The sequence below is a fragment of the Erithacus rubecula genome (assembly GCF_903797595.1).
Source record: "Erithacus rubecula genome assembly, contig: scaffold_88_arrow_ctg1, whole genome shotgun sequence".
Taxonomy (NCBI): domain Eukaryota; kingdom Metazoa; phylum Chordata; class Aves; order Passeriformes; family Muscicapidae; genus Erithacus; species Erithacus rubecula.
In genome coordinates this window covers 62,767-79,051 of record NW_027635446.1, presented here as the reverse complement: position 1 = coordinate 79,051, position 16,285 = coordinate 62,767, and the positions used below count along the sequence as shown (strand labels likewise).

General features: G+C 49.2%; 2 protein-coding genes across 2 annotated transcripts; one reads left to right on the top strand and one right to left on the bottom strand.

Moving 5' to 3' along the window:
- Positions 1 to 709: 709 nt before the first annotated feature.
- LOC306816804 (class I histocompatibility antigen, F10 alpha chain-like) lies at positions 710 to 4,152 on the top strand (the record flags this gene model as incomplete). Its single annotated transcript, XM_079333264.1, has 5 exons — positions 710 to 800; positions 2,291 to 2,554; positions 2,934 to 3,234; positions 3,481 to 3,752; positions 3,845 to 4,152. The coding sequence occupies exons 1-5, from the start codon at positions 734 to 736 to the stop codon at positions 4,150 to 4,152; spliced, it is 1,212 nt and encodes a 403-aa protein (XP_079189390.1). The 5' UTR covers positions 710 to 733.
- A 2,659-nt stretch (positions 4,153 to 6,811) lies between these two features.
- Positions 6,812 to 15,929, bottom strand: LOC306816761 (uncharacterized protein; the record flags this gene model as incomplete). Its single annotated transcript, XM_079333190.1, has 4 exons — positions 6,812 to 6,882; positions 14,894 to 15,263; positions 15,474 to 15,482; positions 15,819 to 15,929. 4 exons carry the CDS (start codon positions 15,927 to 15,929, stop codon positions 6,812 to 6,814), a joined length of 561 nt encoding a protein of 186 aa, XP_079189316.1.
- Between the last annotated feature and the right edge of the window lie 356 nt (positions 15,930 to 16,285).

Genomic DNA, 16,285 nt, shown 5'->3' with positions numbered 1-16,285 from the left:
GGACCCCCCTGTACCCCCATTTCTGGCCACTGGGACCCCCCTGAACCACGATTTTTAGACACCAGGACCCCTTGAACCCCATAACTCGCAAAGAGACCCCCCCCTGAACCCCATTTCCTGCGCACCCGCATCCCCCTTATCCAGCCCCAGTGCCCCCCTGTACCCCCGTTCCCGGCCCTCCCCCTCTCGGGGACCCAGCCCCCCATTTTCCTTGACCTCGGGACCCCCTGAGCCCCCATTCCTGGGCATGGGGACTCCCCCCGCACCCCCTAATTCGGCATGGGGACCCCCTGCACCCCCTTCTCGGCCATCCCGCCCTTCCCAGCCCCCAGACTCGCCCTTTTCCTTCACTTTGCACCCCCAGGTCTCCCAAATTTCCGTGTCCCCCCAGTTCTCCAGTCCCGGCGCTTTCTTCAGGGCGGTCCCAGGGGGTCCCAGGTGTTTCTCAGAGGGCTCCAAGGGGGTCGCAGCGGGGATCCAGAGGGATCCAGAGGAATTCTCTGGAATTCACCCGTCCCCTCCCCCCCGCGCTGCCTCGGTCGCTTTCGCTTCCGCGTCCCAACCCGAGAGACCGGGATCTACCCAGCTACCCGTGACGTCACTGACACTTTGAGTTTCCATTGGCGAGCAGGAAATAGCGGCGCCAATGGCGGGGCCGGAGGCGGCTCTGGGGGCGGGGCCAGCGCTGGGGGCGGGACCAGTTCTGGGAGCGGGATCGCAGCGGAGCAGCGCGATGGCTCCAGCGCTGGGGCTGGGGCTGCTCTTGGGGCTCCTGGGGGACCCGGGGGGCGCGACGAAAGGTGAGTGGGACCCCCGAAACCGGGACCCCCCTGAACTTCCATTTCCGGGCACTGGGAATCCTCTAACCTTTGATTCCCGGGCACGGAGAAACCCCTGAACCTACATTTTGGGTCCTGTTACCTCTCCATCACCTTTTTCAGCAGAAAGACTCTCCTGAGCCCCCATTAATGGGCACGGAGACCCCCCTGAACCCCCATTCCTGGACACCGGGACCCCCCTGAACTTCTCTTTCTGCCCACCGGGAACCCCCTACCCCTCCATTCCCGGGCAGGGGAACCCCCGAAATCTGCATTTTGCGTCCTGTGACCCCCCTCGGTCCCCTTCCCCAGTACGGGTCCCCTTGTACCCCTTTTTCTGGCACGGAGAACCCCCTGAACCCCCTTATCTGGGACCGGGACCCCCCTGAACCCCCATTCCCGGCCACTGGGACACCCCCGAATCTCCATTTCCAGGCCTGGGACCCCCCTGCACCTCCTTTTCGGGCATCCCGCTTTTCCCAGACCCGAGTCCCGCCCTTTTCCTTGACCTTTGGACCCCCCGAATCTCCCAACTTTCCGTGTCCGCCCCGTTTTCCACTCCCGGCGCTTCCCAAAACGGGGTCCCAGAGGGTCTCAGGTATCTCAGGGGGGGTCTCAGCGGGGATCCAATGGGATCCAGATGAACTGCCTGGAATTCCCCCTTTCCCCCGTCCCATCCCCCACCGCACTCCCTCGGTCTCTTTCCCGTCTCCCAGGCTGCGCCTCCGGGATCCGTTCGCCTCTCCCAGTCCCAGCCCCCCCTTTCCCTCAACACCGGAGACCCCTGGAGCCCCTTTCCTGGGCACAGGGACCCCCTGGATCCCCCATCCCGCCTCTCGCAGTCCCTCCCTTAAACCTTGGACCCTTCCCGGCTCTCCTCATTCCGCTTCCTGCCCCCCCAGTCTCTGCATCCCCCCAGATCTCCACCCCCTGCTCGTCCTGCGGGGGGTCCCAGGGGGTCTGGGAGGGTTCCTGGGGTATCGTGGACGCTCCCAAGGGGGATTCTTGATTCTGGGACCCTCTTGAATTCCCAGTCCCACTGGAAAGGAAGGCACCTCCCTGCACTCCCTTATCCAGTACCAATCCCCCCCTGCACCCCCTTTCCCATCCATCCCGCCTTCCCCAGCTCCAGACCCACATTTTCCTTGACTCTGAGACCCTCTGGACCTCCATTCCTGCTTTTCTCAGCCTCCAGCCTCCCTTTCCCTCTGCATCAAGGACCCCCAAACGCCCCATTCCAGCCATCCCAGGTCTCCCCACCTTGTGACCCCTCTTTCCTTGCCACTGGGGATTCGCTTGATCCCTTATCTCACTTCTACCGGTCCTTGTCTCCTCTTTTCCTTGACACTGGGAGTTCCCTGAGCCACCATTCCTGGCCACTGGGGTCCCATGCACCCCCTTCCCAGCTCTCCCAGTTCCCCTTTCAGTGATCCATGACCCCTCAACCCCCCCAAATCTCTGTGTCCCCCCAGTTCTCCACTCCCTGCGCTACCTGCGCATGGCAGTGTCAGAGCCCAGCCTGGGGATCCCCCAGTTCATGGCCATTGGGTACCTGGATGGGATCCCCTTCACACGCTACGACAGCGAGCGGGGCCGGATGGAGCCGCTGACACAGTGGATGAAGGACGGAGCAGAGCCGGGATATTGGGATAGAGAGACCCAGATCAACGTGGGGAACCAGCACATGGATGCCAGGGACCTGGAGACACTGCAGGACCGGTACAACCAGAGCAGGGGCGAGTGGGGAGATCTGTGGGGCTGGGATGTGGATGGATGGGTTGGGATGGGATCTGTGGGGCTGGGATGGGATCCATGGAGATGAACTGAGATCTGTGGGGCTGGAGTGGGGATCTATAGTGCTTGAATGGGATTCATCGGGCTTGGATGTGGATTCACAGAGTGCCAAGAGGCTGAGATGGTGATCCATTAGGCTGGTATGGGATATCTTGTGCTGCATGGGTTGGGATGAGATCCATGGGTCTGGGATGGGGATCTGTGGGGCTGGGATGAGGCTCTCTGGGTCTTCATCAGACCCTGGTGCTCCATAGGGCTGGGATGGGGCTGTGTGGGGCTGGGACACAATTCCATGAGTCTCTGTGGGTACAATTCCCCCAGGCTTTCACACATGTTTGCGATTTTCTGGCTGTGACCTCCTGTCCGACGGGAGCATCCGTGGATCCTGCCGGGATGGCTACGACGGGCAGGATTTCATCTCCTTTGACCTGGAATCCAGGAGATTCGTGGCGGCTGACGGCGCTGCTGAGGTCACCAGGAGGCACTGGGAAGGTGAAACGAATGAGGCTGAGAGGGTGATGAATTACCTGGGGCACATCTGCCCAGAGTGGCTCCAGAGATATGTCGGATATGAGCAGAAGGAGCTGGACCACAAAGGTGAGAGCAGAATTCCTGTGGGAATGTGAGTTTTGGGAATGGAGAACTTGGGAACCCTATATTTCCTGTGGGAATTCCATGGGCAGATCTCACCCCTGTTCCATTCCCATGGAATTCCTTGGGCACATCGAATCCCTATCCCATTCCAGTGGAAATTCCATGGGCAGATCTCACCCCCATCCTATTGCAGTGGGAATTCCATGTGCAGATCTCACCCCCATCCCATTCCCATGGAATTCCATGGACGTCTCTCACTGTTATCCCATTCCAGAGCCCCTGATGTCCATGTGTCTGGAAAAGAGGAACACGGGACGCTGATCTTGTCCTGCCACGCGTACGGATTCTACCCCAAGGCCATCGAAGTCAACTGGATGAAGGGGGATGAAATCCGGGATCAGGAGACGGAGTGGGGCGGGGTCGTTCCCAACAGCGACGGCACCTTCCACACCTGGGCCAGGATCGAGGCGCGGCCGGAGGAGCGGGAGCAGTACCGGTGCCGGGTGGAGCATCCCGGAATGTCGGAGCCCGGGATCTTCGCTTGGGGTGAGGCTGGGAATGTGGAATGTGGGAACTGGGGAGTTGGAATTCCCAGATGGGGATTCCCCTCCCCCTCCTCACCATCCCACAATTCCCAGACCCGACATCTGGTGGGAATCTCACCGTGGTGGTCGCTGTGTCCGTTGTTGCCATCATCATCCTCATTGTCCTCGTTGGATTCATTGTCTGGAAGCGCCAATCCGGTAACACACGGGATGGGGGTCAGGAAGGGGCACAGATCCACCCAGCACCGTTCTGGGAATCCTGTGCCACTGACGCTGATCCCACTGTTTTTCCACAGGGAGGAAGGACGGGAAGGAATATAACAAGGCACCCAGTGAGTACCAGTGGCGGATCCAGCTCTGGATCCCCTCCATGTGGATCCCAAGATGGATCCTGGGGTTAATCCCAGTGTGTGATCCGTGCTGGAACCTCATGGATCTTCTCTTTCTGCAGGAAATGATGTGGGAGCAACGGCTTGACCGCAGGTACGGAGTGGGGTCAGGGTGGGATTCCAGAGGGGGGTTGGGACAGGATGGACAGACCGGGATCAGGGAGGGATTCCGGACCAGAGGAGGGGTCCAGAGCAGAATCAGATGGAATTCTGGAGTGGGATCAGGGCTGGATTCTGGAGCAGGATCAGTTGGGATGATGGATGGATGGATGGATGGATGGATGGATGGATGGATGGATGGATGGATGGATGGATGGATGGATGGATGAGTGGACAGGGCAGGAGTGGTGTGGGATGGATGAGGCAGGATTAAGTTGGGATTCCAGAGCGGGATTGGGTGGGATGGATGGAGCAGGAGTGGGCAGGATCCGGTTGGATCTGGAGCAGCTCCTGCTCTCCATGGGCTCCAGCCAGGCCCATCCTGTGGGATGGGGACAGGGACAGGGTGACACTGTGACCCTCTCTCATCCCAGCAGAAATCACTGCCTGAGCAATCCACAGAGCTGGATCCAACCCCTTCCCTCTTCCCAGGAAACTGAGGCTTTCCAGCAGAGCTCCTCCAAATGTTTTTACCCACCCACAGCTTCTGCTAATGGATCAATTTCCCATTTTGGCTTCTTCAAAGCCAAGAACCACAAACATTCCCAATGCTTTAGTTCTGGTGTGAAATTATCCTGCTTTGGGCAATAAATCCTGCTTGGGGCAATAAATCCTGCTTGAGGCAATAAATCCAGGTTCCCTCCTCCAGTGTCTGTCAGTTCCTCTCTGGGAGCCAGGAATGAGAATAGGGATGCCAAGAACAGGATGAGGACACCAGGATTGGGATGGGGACACCAGGACTGACATGGGGACACCAGGACTGACATGGGGACTTGCCAGTAACGCTTGGCTCCATCCCCCAGGATTCATTTCCCGCTCTGTGTCCCATGTCCAAGGTGTCCCCAGAAGGGTTTGGCTGTGTTGGGCTCCTGGAGGGGCAGTGGGATGGGGGGAGGGATCAGGCCAGGCCTCATTGTCCCCAATGGTCCTTGAGTGTCCCAAAATCTGAGTTTTGGATCTCAGAGAGGTTTCTGCTCATGACCATGGCCATGAGATGAGAGTGGCCATGAGTGACACAACCCTGAGATGACCATGGGATGACCATGACACAACCACAGACCCATGAGATGGTTTGGACCAAGAGATGACCATGGGTTGGCCATGGCACAGCCATGGGCTTGAGGTGGCCCTGATGTGGTCATCTCATTGTCCTGATCATCTTATGGTCATCTCATGGTAATTTCCTGATCACCATCACCTATTGAGTCCCCTGGGGTTTACACCATCTCCCCCCAAGAGAATGGATTGTTGCTGGCAATCAGGACAGGAGCTGATCATCATGTGGGCCTGATCTTTAGCTAGATTAAAAGATCTTATGAGGGATGGGGCATTTTGGTGAAAGAAAGAGAGACTAATAGGGGCTTGTTAAAAAAAATTTGGAAGGGTGGTTTGAATGGGCGTGGTGAGGTGATCAGCATGGGCATTACCTTCAGCCCTGAATTCACTTCCAGGTAGGTTGGTACGTGAACCAACATGGGTGACAAAATAAGGCTGTTTTCTTAAAAAAGAAAATTTTGAGCAAATTATATATTTTATACATATATATTGTATATAATACATATATAGGTTTTCATTAGTGATAAATTTGAGGAGGGGACCTTCTGCTCATTCCACAATGCCGTATCATAAAAGGAATCTGTAACTAAATTGAAAGGAATTAAAAGCTTTGAGAAAACAGGGACAACCACTGCAAGTTCTACAATCTATGTTGATCCTTCTACAAGTTCAATGTCTGATTCCCAGTTATCACTGTTAGGGTTTTTCCAGGTGATAACTGATTTATGCAATTTGCTGGATCCATCTGTAATAAAAGAGCATTAAAAGGGGTGTGGCTTTCTAGGGGTTTTTGGGTAAAATTCAAAGGAAGGTGTATTAATTTATGCTTTGGAAAATGAACTGACATTTGTCCTGTAAAAGCTGCTAAAGCAATTTGAAAAACCTCAGGTTGCTGAATTAAGAATTCTAAATACAGGGAAGTAATGAGTATAAACATAACAGAGAAAAAATTTCTAGAAAGAGTTAAAACTTGGGATTGGGATTTCATAATCAGCTGAGAAAGGATTTCAGGACAAGTAGTGATTGTTTTGGGCATCTGATAAGATAGGAAGATCCATTCTAAAATTAACAAAAGGACAGACAAATCCTTTTTCCGTTGAAAAATTGAACCATAAAAATGTGGCCGTTCTCCCAAAATAGCAAATCAAAAATGTGACTCTGGGTGGTATCAGTGGGCTTGGTGAGTGTGCAGTGCTGTAGCCACTTCATCCAACCCGGTTCTGGCATCTGGTGTGAAGTCTCTGGGAGAGTTCAGGTCCGTGTCCCCCCTTAATAAATCAAATAAAGGAGCCAAATCCTGGTTTGTGATTCCAAGGAGGGTCCTAACCCCGTTAATTGAGTTTCTGCAGAGGGTGTAAGGTGGTGAGTTCCTCCTGCAGGTGGCTGATCTGTGGTGTGACAGTGAGCCTGTACCCTGGGTACCTGCAAGGGGAGGATCACTGCACTTCATCTTTGGCTACTTGTAGACCAGACTTATGATCTCCTCTAAAATGTTGGTGGTGATAAGTTCCATGGTGGTCTCATTATCTGAGGCAATCAGGATGTCATCCATTGTGGATGATTCAGACACCCCTTCAGGGCCCCCTTGGAAACCTACCCCTTAGATAAGAAATCCTTCCTTAGGATGACTCATGCTAGAGAAATGTTCACCCCCTGTAGACCCCCCGTGTTATCTTTTAGTGTTCTAACTGGTCTTTTTTCCTTCTAAGTAATTGGTCGCTCTCACCTAAAACTTTAAAGTAGTTGGATAGTTTTTCAATCTCTAATTTTATTGGTCCACTTTAAAGCCACCCCAACCCTATAAAACCCCTTTGATATTCTGCATACTTGGATTTGCTGCTGAGTCCCTTCGTAGAAATAAAGTTGCCTGTGGAATTCCTGTGCAGCATTCCCAAATCTCTTTCTCTCTGGCTAAGGAAGTGCTGCAATCAAAATGAAATCACAAAAGAGTTGATAGCCTAAGTAAGCCTAGGCCTTGCTTAATTTAATCACTTTGTAGCTGATGTCTGCCTAAGGCAGCCAGGAAGATCTGTTCTATTTGGAACATTTTATCCGGGCTTGCTGTAGCTGCCAGGGGCCATCCATGTATTGCAGTATCATTACTTGGGGGAATTTCTCTTGGGTGAAAGGATCCTTGCCATGTACCATTGGCACATTGCTGGGGAGTTCCACATCCCTTGTGGCAGGACGGTCCTATGGTGCCTTTTCAGCAGTGACTGTTGGTGGATGGAAGGAATGGAAAAGGAGAATCTTTACGCAAACTCTGGATGTAAAGGGATCCTGAAAAAGCAATCCTTCAGATCAATAATCATTAACAACCAGTCCCTGGGGATTGTGTAAGGAGAGGGGCAATCCTGTCTGCAACAGTCCATCTCCTCAATGATTTCATTTATTCTTCTCAGGTCTTGAAGCAGCGTCCACTTCTCACTATGTGGGGATGTTCCAGGGGCTATTTGTAGGGACAATATGCCCTTTTTGCAGGTGTTTACAAACCAGAGACTTTACTGTGGACAGCTTTTCAATGGGAAGGGGCCACTGATCAATCCAGATGGGTTTGCCTGAGGTCCAAGTGAGCTTCACAGCACCGTGCTCATCAGTGGTCCTTGCTAAAAATTTCTCTTGAGTCTCAGTCCCCAGTGGGTTAGGAGATCCCTACCCCAAACATGCACTTTTTAATAATAAATGGCTTGGTGGTGGCCACACGGCCCCACAGTCTTTTAAAGGAAACAGGATGCAAACTCCTGATTGTGTTGCTGTGCCCCCCAATTCCCACAAGTGTGTTGAGTGAAGGAACAAGAGTCCACTCTGGAGAGTTGTGTGAGATAATGGTCATGTCTACTCCCATGTCAAAAAGACCCATACAGATGAGGGTTTTCCCCATGCAAATGACATTGCAGGTGATTTTGATTTTTCCCAGGCCAATCTGCTGGGCCCATGCAACGTGGTCAGTGTCGTCATGAACCATAGGCAACAAGAGAGCCTGAGTGAAAGCTATTCTCTTGGAAATAAACAAGGAGGATTAGGGCACCTAGTTAACACTCTGATTTCTTGATTAGAGGTAACTGCTAAAACAGTGGGCAACACAAAAACCTTCAATGTTACATCCGTCTAGTCCAATATTGAGAAAGTCTCTTGGCTGCAGTTCTGGTTCTAGCTGGCCTGTAGAGATAACCTGATGGATAAAATCAGTTATCATTACTGACCGGGCAGGTGACAGCTCCAGTCAGGAGCTGCACGGTACTGAGGCAGGCAGGCCCCTGAGGAGGTGTTGCAAAAAGAGGTTTGGTGGGTTCCAATGTCTGTTTTGCCAGTGTTCAGCCATGGGGGTTCTTGTGTCTCCACGTGCCACTGTCCTGTGCTCTGCTTGGAGTTTCCTCACTGGCTGCAGCAATGTACCTGGACTTGATGACAAGAGTTTGTATCTGGCCTGGTTTATTCCAGTCACCAAGTTTTTGAGAGTTCCCTTTTTGGGTTTGCAATAATTCCTTTCCAGTGTTCATTTTGGCCACAGTTAAAGCATTGTCATGGCTTTTGGTTCTGCTGTCTTCGAGGTCTCTTTTGAGATTTAATCAAGGCATTGGCTAATACGTTTCCTTGGAAGGAGGCAACATGCTCCAGAGTATCCAGCTTATTACAAGCCCCCACCATCTGGGAGATGGTGGGCTCAGGGTCAGAGGGCAAAGCCTGTAAGCCCTTCATACATTTGGGGTTAGCATTGACCACTGCTAGCTGTTTCAGCTTCCCAAACCTGGTCCTCAGCCACTTGTTTATCAAGAGTGAGTTTAACCCTATCCAGAAAAGTCATATAAGGCTCTGTAGGGTCTTGCCTTATAACAGAAAAGTTCAATTGCAGCTTACTGGCCTCAGGTACTTGTAAAAAGGCCTTTTTAGCCACTTCCATCATGTCATTTAACACTGGTCTTTGCAAATCTCAGGCCTGCTGGTCTGGGTCAGTTCCCTCCCCTGCCAATTGGGCAAGTGTAATGCCAGCCCATGCTCCAGAAAGCAATTTATTTAACTGTCTCTTCCACCCCAACTCCCATAGCAAAAGCTCAGTAGGGGATAGCAGCAATGCCATTAAGTATTTTATGTCATGGTGTCACGATCTGCCCAACCCGATCGGGAGTCGTGACGGGTTCTTTTATGGATCTCAGAGTGCAAAAGACACAGCAGGGGACAAAACCAGTTTACTTCTACAGAAATGCACTTTATTTAGTGCCAACCAAAATGCGATAGTGGGACAGAGAGAGAGAGAGAGAAAAGGGGGTTGGGATTATAGCTACCAAGACAGGCAGACGAATCCTTGTGGAGCCAGCCAATAGATGTCTGTTGCCATCTGGGGAGATCTCGGGGGTTTCCTCTGAGAAAGTCACTTTTATAGTCCTTTCCCAAAGCGAGTGGCTTCTGGCCAAAAGGTGGAAGATTTATGGACTATTGTATGTGGAGATCGTTACGCTGAGGAACAGGTGGAAACAGGACGCTTCAAGGCACACCAAACCATCTTTGTTGTTATGAACACACGCAGGGCAGCCCATACTGACCAGTCCATTGTTCTTCCATCTGTGGGAGCTTTGTTGAGTCAGCGCCCCGTGACTAGTTGTCATGAGAAACCAGTCCTGGTAGGCATCACCTGCTTTTCACAGTCACTTGGCGTTCCTCCCATCCCTGGCCAGCGCAGGGCTCAGGCGAGGGTCGTTGGGCAGAAACAGACGAGAGGCTCACACGGACTCTCACATCACCCCGTGACCAACGAGCGTCGTTGAGAAACTCCATCAGCATGTTGTGACATTGTAGCATCTTCAGGACCCGTCATTGGTAGCACATCCCAAGAACAGGGAAAACTAAAAACCAGGGATAAGAAGGAAAAGGGAAAAGGAAAAGGAAAAGGAAAGAAAATAAACAGAAAAATAATAAAGCAAAATAATCGCAACAAAATTGATTAAAATAATTTTTCAAACAAATCACAATACTATTAGCTAAAATAACTTTCAAACAATCAAAATTAATAAATGAAATAACATTCAAAAATTAAAATTCAAACAATTAGAATTAAAACAAATCAATGAAATAACATTCAAACAATTAAAATTTAAACAAAATTAAAACAAATCAATGAAATAACTTCCAAACAATTAAAATTCAAACAATTAAAATTCAAACAATTAGAATTAAAACAAAATCAATGAAATAACTTCCAAACAATTACAATTCTAACAATTAGAATTAAAACTCTAACAACTAGAATTAAAACAAATCAATGAAATAACATTCAAACAATTAAAATAAAAAAAATTAAAATTAAAACAAATCAGTATCCATTATATTATGTTTTTATGATTAAAACAATTATTTTCCAAAATCATTTTCAATCAAAAGCTTAACATTACTAAAACTAATCATACCAATCATAACAAGCAACAAACAATTCCAATCAGTTTGCTGTTAAAGGCCTGACTTTTACTGCTCGTGTAATTTGTCTGGTGTCAATAACTTTAGGGGTATCTTCAGCAGATGGAGTAGTGATCAAATTATGTGCTTCCACTGTTGATGCCAATTGTGTCAACTGTTTGACCATTCTCCAATTCAGGATGTATAGAATGACTGACAAAACAAAACCGATCCAAACCAAAATCAAAAGCACAACAATGGGATGACACAATTTCTTTAGGATGCCGGTAGCAGTAGGTGACCACCCAAAAAGAGTATCCCACCACCTGAGTTCAGCATCCCCTTTTACCCTTTCTAAAACCCGATGTATTTCTCTCACATCGTGATGAACTGTCACCAGGGTCTTCTGCCCATTTTTCTTGATTTTTCCCAAGATCCCAATTAAGTCCTGGTCAAGCAACAATTGTTTAATCAAAGTGAGGTTCATCCCGATGGGAGCAGGCACTAACTGATGAATCAGTGTAAAATTGGATTGCAAAAGGTGATAAGACATAACTGGAGCAGTATAGGAAAAGTCACAGCCCATGATCGTGGTAAAATTACAAACACAAAAATTTAAATGATTTTTTTAGATCCACTGTTACATTTTCTACAAACACTGAGTCGCAAGCAGTTCTTATACACACACATCCATTTCCTGTGTACACCAGCACTGTTGTAGGAGTCTCATCAAGGTGTATTTCAAAATGACAGATATTTTGCTCTGTGTCTAAACAGATGTCTTGGGCCACAATGGCATTGCTTTCACAAATGAAACCCTGTTGCTCCTGAACAACGCAAGATTCCAAATTAACAGTTTGCCATTTCTTGCCAATTTGACGGGCCCATTCTCTACGCTCAAAAGGATAGAGAATAGTTCCATTGTGATTCAATCCTAATTCAATGATGGGGTATATCAAATGCACTGAAGCGTTGTGTATTGTTGACACAAAGGCTGTGGCTGTGTTTGTGCTGGGGTTGTAGGTAAAGTTTACCAGATTCCACCAGGACTGAAACTTCCTTTCAAAATCATTAGCAGTGTCCCAAATTATTGTCCGGATTTCAGTAGGGAAGATGGCTTCTTCCCCTTCCCTTATAATTGAGGTAACAACTGTTTGCATCCAAAGCTGTGCCTGGATACAGCTGAGGGCTAAGGAGATGTTGGTTTGAGCAGTACCAAGAGCATCAATTCTCAATTTGTGATCATTTACATTTGCCTTTTCCCAATTTGGTAAAATGTTTGATAATAACCAGTGTTGAGAATTGGTTAGAAAGCCATGGACACAACTGTGGATATGGCTCGGCTGAGGCCTTGTTGCAGGAGAGCAGCTCCTGCTAAGTAGTAGCTAGGCCTTGCTCTTAAGCAGATTTTGCTGAGCAGCAGTGTTTGCTTTTTAGACACTTTTGCAAAAGCAATGTATCTAGCATAATTTGCAGAGTTAGTCGATAAGTAATACATATGTGCATTGTTCAGTCAAGGCCTTAACTTCCAGGGAAGCACTTAGCAAGCGAGGTATAACCCTGGGACAGATACTATATAGCAATAAGTATAAGAATAAGGGAAATAGCAGCCAAGACTAGCAGCGAGGTAGCACATATAATTTTTGGCTAGAAATTCAGTAAGCGTGATTATCTCACACTTGTAATACCCAATAATAAGAGAAGGCATACATAGTAAAAACCAATAAGATTGTACTAATATGAAAAATGCTGATTTATGCTATTTTGGGCTATAAAACTGTCTGATGTTCTCAATAAAGCAGGATTATGCTTTATCAATCACATTGATTGTCTGGCTGATCCCCTCAGCATTCCTCCACAAGTGGCTCCGCACCCACACAAACCACTGTTGCATCCCCAGGGCTGTTAAAGAGGACTGCAGAGGTTGTTTCAATTTGGTCAGGTCTCTGTGGTGGCAACCAATTTGTTCATTAATACCTCTGAATCAATGCTATTTAAAATTCCCCATCCTGTTCCCACAACACCGGTTATGTCTCTTGTTTGTTTCTTGAAAGGATCCTCCTGGTTTTGCAACCAGGTCGTTTGTCCACCCCAAGAAAAGGTGAACAAGCTGGCTGAATTACTGAAACATTGTTTTGCATTGGCAATTTGACTTGTTTAAAAGACCATACCGAATTAAACAATATTTGCTGTTGTCCACTTTTCGAATTACCCAAGGTCCAATTTCAAAAATTTTCAGGCTCAGTATAACCGGTGGTTGGGTAGTAGGTGTTACAACATTGACATCAAGTTCTCCTTTATATTTTGTATTGTTTTTCCCACGCATAATTTTTTTGGAAAAATTGCACAACAGTTCAATTTTGATTTTGAATCTTCACAAAATAAAACACAGCTGTAAAGTCCTGTGCTGTAACTGTATACAGGTTTGATGAGGGATTCAGCAATTAATCTTCACGTTCCATGGTATTATTCTGTGAAAAGTAAACACAACAGAATCTGCCACAAAAAGGCAGGAGGTTAAAATGATGGAACTATGCAGACAGAAATTCTGTTAACTTCCTAATCATTTTGCTGCCAAGAAGGAAGCCACTCTGTACCTCCTTTAAACACAAAATGAGAGTCAGTGTAGTTACAAGCAAAGGAGGCACTCTGAACTTCAAGCTGGAAAATACCCCAAATAACCATCAGCACCCCAACTCTAGACCCACCCAATCCCACAGCAATAATTTGTTCTGCAGAAGCATCAGTGAATGAAGAATTAGTGAACAAAGATTGTTTGGGGGAGAAAGCAGAGGCTACTTTAATTATTTAGGCAGGTTTGTCATCGCTGTTGCTCAAGTTCTCAGTTTCTATTATTTTTTACAGTTCCTTCTGTTACTGAGGATTTCTGGGCCACCCCATCAGGGGGGAGAGTCCCAGTAGTGGCTGTCTTCCAAAACTTCACTTCCTGAGAAGCTTTTTGAATTTTCCCTGAAGGAATCTTCAAACCAAGGCTTTCTAGGTGTGAAATTATTTTCTGTTGCACATCCCTCACTTCTTCTTTTTCTTCTCCTCCTATCAATACATCATCTATGTATTGGTACACAGCTACAGTGTCAGGCTTGGGGTTTTGGATTGGCCATACAGGGGAGTTTTGCAAGTCCTGTATAACCGGTTTGATCTCTACTTTGGCACCAGAGAGAAAAGGGTATTGTTTTACATTTACAGATAATTGCATAGTTAATTTATGGCCAGCAGTGAATTTTATTTCATGTATAATTTGCAAGCAGGCAGCTTTGGGAATGTTTTCTAAGAGTTGGTCTGGGGTGCCAGTTATGGCTACAGGATCACCTCTTTTTAGGGTACTAAGTCCCCCAGCCGAGTAGGCTGCACGCTGTGTCAGAGACCACGGAACACGAGAGTTTCGAGTTGTTAAGAAAACTCCAGGCCCCCAGTATCCACTGGCTTCTTGTTCACTTCATTTAATTTGATGCCCTCCAGTGAGTGAAAGTCTAAAAACATACTCGGTCTCAGATTCTTGGGGGGGACGTGAGTATTCTTTCTTTAATTTGGCCAATTCTGTAGCAGTGTATGGGATTTCTTTGGAGGTTATTTGGACTCTCACAGGGTGGAAAGTAAAATCCGCTGTCCCAAATGAATTCCTGATGTCAGTCTGCATCCCAATGGGTTTTTGGCATTCTGAGTCCAGGTGCCCACAGAGAGCCAGGAAGATGTGGAGACCACCAGCCAGGTGAGTTCCCAACATGGATCACCAGGACCATCGATCACCAAGGCTCTGCCCAACAAGGGTCACTGGGGAGCATCCAACAGGGTCCAACAGAGGGGATGGAGCTGGAGCAGTGCAGGAACCTCTTCGCACACGCAAGGCACTTACAGAGCTTCCCTTGCCAGTGCCCCCATTGGTACTGAGTCATGGCAGAGTTCTGGGAGAAGCTCTTCCCACACTGGGGACACTGTTAGGGCCTCTCCCTGGTGTGGATCCACTGGTGGGTGACGAGGGTGGAGTCTTTCTTAAAGCCCTTCCTGCACTAGAGGAAGCGGAAGGGCCTCTCCTCTACATGAATCTGCTGATGCTTTAGCAGACTGCATCTCCTCTGAAACCTCTTGCCACACTCAGGACACTCATAGGGCTTCTCCCTGGTGCGGATACTCTGGTGGACACTCAGGTGGGATCTGTGCCTGAAGCACTTTCGACATTTCCCACAGTTGTAGGGCTGTTCCCTGGTGTGCACTGTCAGGTGTTGCCTAAGTTCAGAGGTGTCATGGCAGCCCTTCCCACATTCCCCACACTTGTAGGGCCGTTCCCCAGTGTGGATCCTCTGGTGGCGGATCAAACTGGACCTCACGCTGAAGCTCTCCCCACATTCCCCACACTCGTAGGGCCGTTCCCCGGAGTGCACTGTCAGGTGTTGGATTAGTTCAGAGGTGTCTCGGAAGCCTTTCCCACATTCCCCACACTCGTAGGGTCGTTCCCCAGTGTGGATCCTCTGGTGGCGGATCAGGCTGGAGCTCTGGCTGAATTCCTTCCCACATTCCCCACGCTTGTAGGGCCGTTCCCCGGTGTGCACTGTCTGGTGGCGGATCAAACAGGACCTCATGGTGAAGCCCTTCCCACATTCCCCACACTCATAGGGCTTCTGTCCAGTGTGCATCCTCTGGTGGCAGATTAAACCATAGCTCTTGTGGAATCCCTTCCCACATTCCCCACACACATAGGGCTGTTTCCCAGTGTGGGTCCTCTGGTGGCGGATCAGGCTGGAGCTCTGGCTGAATCCCTTCCCACATTCCCCACACTTGTAGGGCCGTTCCCCGGTGTGCACCGTCTGGTGGCGGATCAGCTCAGAGGCGTTTCTGAATCCCTTCCCACATTACCCACACTCGTTGGGCCATGCCTCAGTGTGCACTTTCTGGTGACGAATCAGCTCAGTGGTGGTTCTGCAGCCCTTCCCACATTCCCCACACGCATATGGTCGTTCCCCAGTGTGGATCATCTGGTGGACAATCAGTTTGTGGTTCTGGCTGAAGCTCTTCCCACATTCCCCACACACATAGGGTTGTTCGCCAGTGTGGATCATCTGGTGGACAATCAGGTTGGAGTTCTGGCTGAAGCTCTTCCCACATTCCACACACACATACGGTCGTACCCCACTGTGGATCCTCTGGTGGTGGGTGAGGTCGCTGCGCATCCTGAAACTCATGCCACATTCCCCACATTTGTAGGGCCGTTCCCCAGTGTGGATCCTCTGGTGGCGGGTCAAACCAGACCTCACATTGAAGCTCTTCCCACATTCCTCACACTCGTAGGGCTGTTGCCCAGTGTGGGTCCTCTGGTGGCTGATCAGGCTGGAGCTGCAGCTGAATCCTTTCCCACATTTCCCACACACGTAGGGCCGTTCCCCAGTGTGCACTGTCTGGTGCCTGATCAGATCTGAGGTGTTTCTGAATCCCTTCCCACATTTCCCACACTCATAGGGCCGTTCCCCAGTGTGGATCTTTGGTGGCGGACCAGGCCAGAGCTCGTGCAGAAACTCTTCCCACATTC